We start from the raw sequence: 6,662 nt of genomic DNA on the forward strand, positions 1-6,662 counted from the left end.
GTGGGGCCGTGACCAAACGTATTTTCATTACTGATATAGCTCCAAGTATCTTTTATTGCTACTCAAGGGACATGTTAAAGAGACTATTGGATTTATATTGGTCCGCTAAGTGATCATAGCTCTTTCAAACCTTGTTGTTGGCCCTGTTTGCTTTTGCAGGAAGGGAGCACTTCAGGTGAGGGTCAAAGGAAGTACCTTTGCAAGACAAACAGAACCACCTTTGCAGGCTGCGAGGTTCGAAACTGGGTTTGGACCCACTGCGGAGGAGGGGCGCGCAGCGGGGTTTACGGAGCTTCTCCCAAACGCACACCCCTGGAAAAGCCGAGCGCCAGGCTGGGGGACGCTTGTACCCATTTTTACCGGTGGGTGTCCGGCGGTGGGTTTCGAAATAACCACCTCCCGCAGCCGAGACGGGCGCTCTAACCACTAGGCCACGGCTGCGGAATTAGGAAACCAGGAGGATGTTCCTCCTGTCCACCACCGATATATGTTCGATCTAAATTTCTCTCTTTCCACATATGTGTGAGAGAGAGAGAGAGAGCTCTTCATTCCGAATTTTTATGACCCTGGCCACAGACTTTAACTTCTGTGTCTAGCGAAATTACCAGACTTCAGTAGCAGAGTCGAGCTGTATGCTATGTGATTGCTATGAAACCCTTTTTTGTGTCCAAAAAGAAAAGAAAACAAAAATGGCTCTCGCTTGCTGGGTTGACTGGGCATATTCTGTTGTTTATTACAACAGGTTAAATACTTTTCAGTGAATAAGACCGAGTTGAGATTATGTGTCATGAGCGTGTAGCGAGCATTGCAAGTGGTACGTTTTTTTTCTACACGCGGACGTGGGAATGTTTGACAATGGATACGCGCACATAATATTGCGCAATATTTCATGTAGGCATTACCTCATGAACGAGGGAGTTTCCCGAGCAGGATACGCACGATGCGTTCACATGGCGGTCGGTGGCTAAAGCGCAATGACCGATCGCTGCCAGCTTCCGTCGTTCGTGATCTCACTGTCGGCAATTGAGCTGACCGCGTTTTGAAGCTACTTGAGAACGTTCCTTGTTCGCCGTCTTCAAGATCGTTTCGGGGCCCACCTGTGCGCATGCTTCTAGAGATTTCTTTCGCAAGCTTCATCTCGTTGTCGATCCCGCGCGCATGTCGAACAATAAAAAGCACAGGGTGTGGCAGTCACGTCGTTGGCAGCTGTTGATATTTTTTTCTTTTCTTTTTACGGCGGTTGCCGGACATCAGTTTGAAACAATGTTCTGTTTCGTATATCCGTAGCACCTTTCTGTCATGCGCGTGATATTTGACCATTTGGCCATTTTTTGTTTTCTAAATGGCACTTTGATACTCACTTAAAGTCTATGAACACTACTACGCATTCGATTTTATGTCAGACTAATGGCATAAGAGTAAGAAGCTGTTGTTTCGTCGGCATTTTGTAATGATGTGAAATACCTGGGCAGCGCCTTTTAGAAAGCTGCTCTTTAATTTAACAACTCTAAACCCAAAGTTGAGAACCCCGCCGCGGTGCTGCAGTGCGGTTAGGCCGCTCGACTACCGTGCCCAAGGATGCGGGATCGAATCTCGCTCATGGCGGCAATGGAGGCGAAAAGCAGGGCACCCGTGGGCTGTGCGATGTGAGTGACATTAAAAATCCAAAATGGTCGTAATTTCCAGAGCCCTCCACTACGGCGTCTCATAGCCTGAGTCGCTTTGGGACGTTAAACCCTACAAACCAAATCAAACCAAATTTGAGAGTAGTGACAAAGTACAATTCCAACTGCTTCATAAATATGATTGATAAGCTCGGTCGCTGCCAGATTACTCACATATCGACTCCGCCAGGCTTTTAATGATTAATAAACCGCAAAAAAGGCATAATATATGAACGGGTGCCTTTCCGGTATTTGTTATAAATGATTATAAAACTATAAAATTACGGCAAAACATCACCGTCGAAAAAAAGAGAGCAAGTTTCTACAACAGAAGACTTGGTTTAAGAATCGGCATTCTCACAACATGGGAATCAGTCAAGTCTGTAACAGCGGTTTAACTGGTGTTCTTCGGTTCTGAGCGAATAATGATTTACCCAGAATTTCTCCAAATTACAGTGTTGCGTTGTACAGAGACACGCCAACCATGACCAGCGCCAAGCAGGTACGGGCGAATAAACAACTCTTCCCCCCCCCCCCCCCCCCCTCCCTCAGCAAAACAAGCAAGTCCCTCTGGTGTTCATCCTCCTTGTCAGATACCGCGTCCGCCATGACCAGAGGTCCACGGAGGGCACACTGCGATGATACTGCTCGCTCTTGGGTCTGGTCTACTTCGTTCTAATGGCTCTATTAGGCCCGCGCGAGTGCTAGCCTTTTCAACTAGCACTTTAGAGCGGAAATACTACTTTATAACAACCGACGCAAACGGCGCATGCATCCAAACAAATCACTCGCACAGAAATCCACCTCCTTTCTGCGGCGGCTGAAAAAGTTGCCGCACTCTTACACACCACTCCCGCCTTTTCTAGCTGGAAACACTTCACTCTAAGCAACTGCCACATTCTGCGAAGTTATAACAGTGGGTTGTAGGGCCGCATGTGTACGGGTTTTTCAGGCAGTTATTTGTTTAAATGGGGCGTTACAAACGTACTGTTCTTTAAAGAAGCTTACGAATCTCTTCTCACGTTCTAAAATATAAAAAAAAAGGAGCATTAATGTTCCTATAAGAGTATGCTGACAAATATCCGCATGTACAGTGTTAGTCAAAAGCTCCCATGAAACAGGGTCTACTTTCAAGCAGTTTAGTCCGAAAGTTGTGACATCCACCCGAGAGACATAAACTTTTGTAGGGTGCAGGGGAAACATCGTTCTCTGCTCTTAAAGCCTCGGTAGCTTTAATGACACCGTACGTTCCGAGCAGCGCTGGAAGGCACACCCTGTGGTTTGGGAACTTGTGCCCAGCCTGTACATGCGCACATCGTACCTCGTACGCGAAACGCTGTACCAAAGGGAGCGTAGGACTCTCATACCATATATGTTAAATTTTTGCATACATACTTGGGCGCATACCGTTCGCGTGTTCATAGTGTTAGAGGACGTGAAGCTGGATAGTTTAGTTAAATTTGTAACCAGTGCGTTAAACATGTTTTTTGTATTTTTATTTTTTTTTCTACACCCTTGTTGCGACCTCGGCGGCCGTGTTTCGGTGGAGACGAAACACAAAGCCCAAGGGTACTGCTTCATAGCAACGCACGTTAAAAAATCTTGGGCGGTAGAAATTACTGGACCGACCTCTACGGCGTCCGTCAAAGCCTTTTAGTTGCTTTGAGATTCTAAACAATCTAACCAGAACTAAACCTACGGGTATATTGCTTTGGAATGTCCACTTGAAGAGAGACATCTGGCGCTTCTGTAGTTCGCAGTTGCAGTAAAAAAAGAGATTTTTAGATGTTTTTGATGGTTTTACCGTGGATATTTTGTATTCAGGTTTTAGAAGACTGCGGTAGCTTAACCAGTGCGATGACCATTGCATGTAGCTTTTGTTGCAGTATGTAACTACAGCCTTACAAGTTTTCAGTTACGCTGTTTTGTGTTTTCTTTTTCTTTAAGAGTAATTCTGCACTAGACAGGCGGGCAGTGTATGTAGTCTAAGACCATCCTTTGCCATTAGGCCCGTAGACCTATATGCGCAGGAGAAGGGGGCTGGGGCACCCCAGTGCGCGCGCGCAAAAATCACAGAGCAAAATCGTTTATGCACCAGGCAGAACACGTGAAATAATTTATTTTTTTGACTCGACTCCAGACCTCAGGCATCCGCCGACCGGGCCTCCATTCCTTGCAGTCACTCGTGATGTATATTGGCTTTGTCGTCGTTACTTTGTACCTGAAATGAAGTGAAAGGAAACTTGTCAGTTTTGAGGCAAATTTACCCATGGGACATGATACATTTCTTCTGCGTCGTTTCTGGTAAGGAATACTGAAGGTGAGAAACAAAACTATGAAGCAAGTTTATAGGGATAGCGAGTGATGTTCGCATTCTGAATTTTACTAAGCTTTTAAACTGCTGGCACGTTCATCAGTGCTTTGCATGGAAAACGCCAAAAAATCATATGACAGGTGCGAGTAAGCTCAAGCAAGCAAAGTTCTATTATCCGTCGACAAGCTTCCAACTGATAGGCAGAGCGATAATAGTAAGGAAAAAATGAAATTGGAGCAATTTTATATTTCTTAATAAGTATGGGCAATGCTTTCGGAACCAGCTGTCTCATTCTTGGACCTCAGCCGGGCTGAAATATCTTTAAGTACACGCGTGCAATAACAAGGGCTGTAGAACCGTGCAGTGGAAGCCTACCTAATTTTTTTCTTTACCATCCCTTGCCGAATCCATATCCGGCGTGTCCGCCGACGGCGACAGCGGCTCCAACTCCGTATCCCAGTCCGTAGCCTCCGTTGGCAATGCCGTAGTTGAGTCGGTGGCCTCCAACTCCATAAGCTCCTCCGAAGCCTCTACCACCGAAGCCTCCTCCTCCAAGAGCGTACCCAGCGAGACCGCCGGCGGCAACAGGGGCGGGGGCATGCCTCACGCTGGCGAATCCTGGAGAAGTGTGATGCACAGTGGCGACGCGGCTGGTGGCGATCGTAGCGGCGGGAGCGGCGGGACCGGCGGGCACGAGGGCGGCAGGAGGAGCAGGGACGGCGACGGCAGGAGCAGCAGCGACGGCTACAGTCGGAGCAGCAGCGACGGCGACAGGGGCGGCAGCGACGGCTGGGGCGGCAACGGCGACTCCGCCGAAGCCGAGCCCGGCTCCATAGCCGAGTCCGGCTCCGTAGCCGAGTCCAGCTCCATAGCCGAGTCCGACTCCGTAACCGAGGCCGCCTCCATATCCGAGAGCAACTCCACCGCCACCGAGGTAGCCGGCAGAGGCAACAGCGACAAGACCGAGGAAGGCGGCAACAGACTGTACGGATAGCATCGAAATAACAGAGCACTTTGTTATCTATTTAGTAAACAATTACTAGAACTCGCACAAAGTTTCGCCTAAGCTTTGAACGAAACTCCATTGCTTCAGCTCGGGAAGATGTCGAGAGTTGGACAAGGAGGGCATTGAGAGCCGCAGCTAACGAGCCAGCATAACCGCATAGCTTCAGTGAACTTGTGGACGCGGAGAACAACAAACAATGCTACATGCTTAATCTGGGTCCACATACTCGTTAAAAAAGTTCCAGTTATAAGTGAAACTTCCACTTTATATGCGTCAGTTCCGCTTATAACTGGAACTTTTTTAACGCGTATGTGGAACCTGATTACGAGTGTAGTCTAGTTAGCATCGCTTCAGTGGAAATATATACAAAGGGAACTGCGGGGTATTGAATGTTTTAAAATCAGCAGCTTAACACTATGAGGGCGGTTTCTTACAGCAATTATTAGGCAACGCAATTAGCTAAGAAACGATGAAAGTTACGATTTGCAGAGTGGAAATAGTATCCACTGCAGTTATCATAACCCATAGAAACGTTTACACGCCACTCACCTGCGAAATAACGCTTGAAATTTACGCCCTTACGTGGAAAAAGAAGCTCTACCTTTCCGCAGCCTCCCGGTCCTCAGCGCTCTATACCCAAATGCCAATACATGTTCCGTTTCTCTGAAGCGAAATATTACTTTCTTCTGACACTATTGTTTTGGACTAGGTAATGTGTAGCGTGACCTGGGTAAACATATATTCTACCGTTCACTAGGCAGCGTTTGCTGTAACCAGCACCTGTGAGTTGAGTTTTCACTTTGTACCAGTGGCTACTTACCAGCATTTTGCTACTGGAGGGCTGTTTCCTAGAGAGAAGAAAAGACAGAGCTTTCAAACGGCCGCTACGGCTTTATATACCTCCCCGCAGACTCAGCGGACGGTGGTACGTCGAACCGGGCAGCGTGTCAAAGCCTGCGAGGAGGACAACAAGGAGGAGAAAACCAGGAGTCTCGAGTGTGAAAGGGAGCGTGTGCACTGCATCCAACAGGAGCGGATGGGCGAGCGGAAGAGGCTAGCCAAGCGAGAGGAATCTTTTCGTTTTCATCTTTGCTTACCAGCCGGCATACGCGTGTACATCTGTCCGAAAGACTTTACTTCCACTCTCACTCTCCTATATTATTATTTTTTTTTGGCTCCCTCTCTCACGGAAGCTCAGCTCAGGGACTGACCGGCGCGGACCACTTCGAGAAGGTCGCCGCAAGGCGTGGTCATCTCTGCCATCTCGCCGCGGACCAACCTCCTCCACCATCCAGCATCGATTTCTCATGCGAAGGCGTGCGAGCTCGCTTTTCGCGCAGGGAGGGAAGGGGGCGGAAGGGGGGGGGGTCATTTCTGTTTTTTATTTTGAACTACTGTCACAGGGCTGCAGTTAACGCGCTCCACTCCGTTCCATAAAGGGCCTGTCACACTAGCACGACACGACACCGACGCAGACCCGACAACGACACCGACAGTCGGCCAACTCGTCGGCCGACCATGTCTGCGGCCGACCAAGCTGTCACACTAGGCCGACAACGACACCAACACGACCGAAAACCAAATGTCTTCCCAGTGTGACAGGCTTTGAGGCCGGGGACACCGACAAAACCAGTCTGCCGACTGTCGGTGGCCGAGTCTTCGAGAGATCGGCCGCCGA

The 6,662-nt window shown here is 48.6% G+C and overlaps 1 protein-coding gene across 1 annotated transcript; it reads right to left on the bottom strand.

Annotated features, from left to right (window-relative positions):
• Positions 1-3,753: 3,753 nt before the first annotated feature.
• LOC146189125 (uncharacterized) lies at positions 3,754-5,854 on the bottom strand. Its single transcript, XM_084603216.1, has 3 exons — positions 5,805-5,854; positions 4,354-4,960; positions 3,754-3,885 (listed from the first exon to the last, which is right to left on the bottom strand). Exons 1-2 carry the CDS (start codon positions 5,808-5,810, stop codon positions 4,367-4,369), a joined length of 600 nt encoding a protein of 199 aa, XP_084459342.1. The 5' UTR covers positions 5,811-5,854; the 3' UTR covers positions 3,754-3,885; positions 4,354-4,366.
• Between the last annotated feature and the right edge of the window lie 808 nt (positions 5,855-6,662).

This window comes from Amblyomma maculatum, chromosome 5 (assembly GCF_055883805.1).
Source record: "Amblyomma maculatum isolate TAMU_Amacu chromosome 5, ASM5588380v1, whole genome shotgun sequence".
Classification (NCBI taxonomy): Eukaryota; Metazoa; Arthropoda; class Arachnida; order Ixodida; family Ixodidae; genus Amblyomma; species Amblyomma maculatum.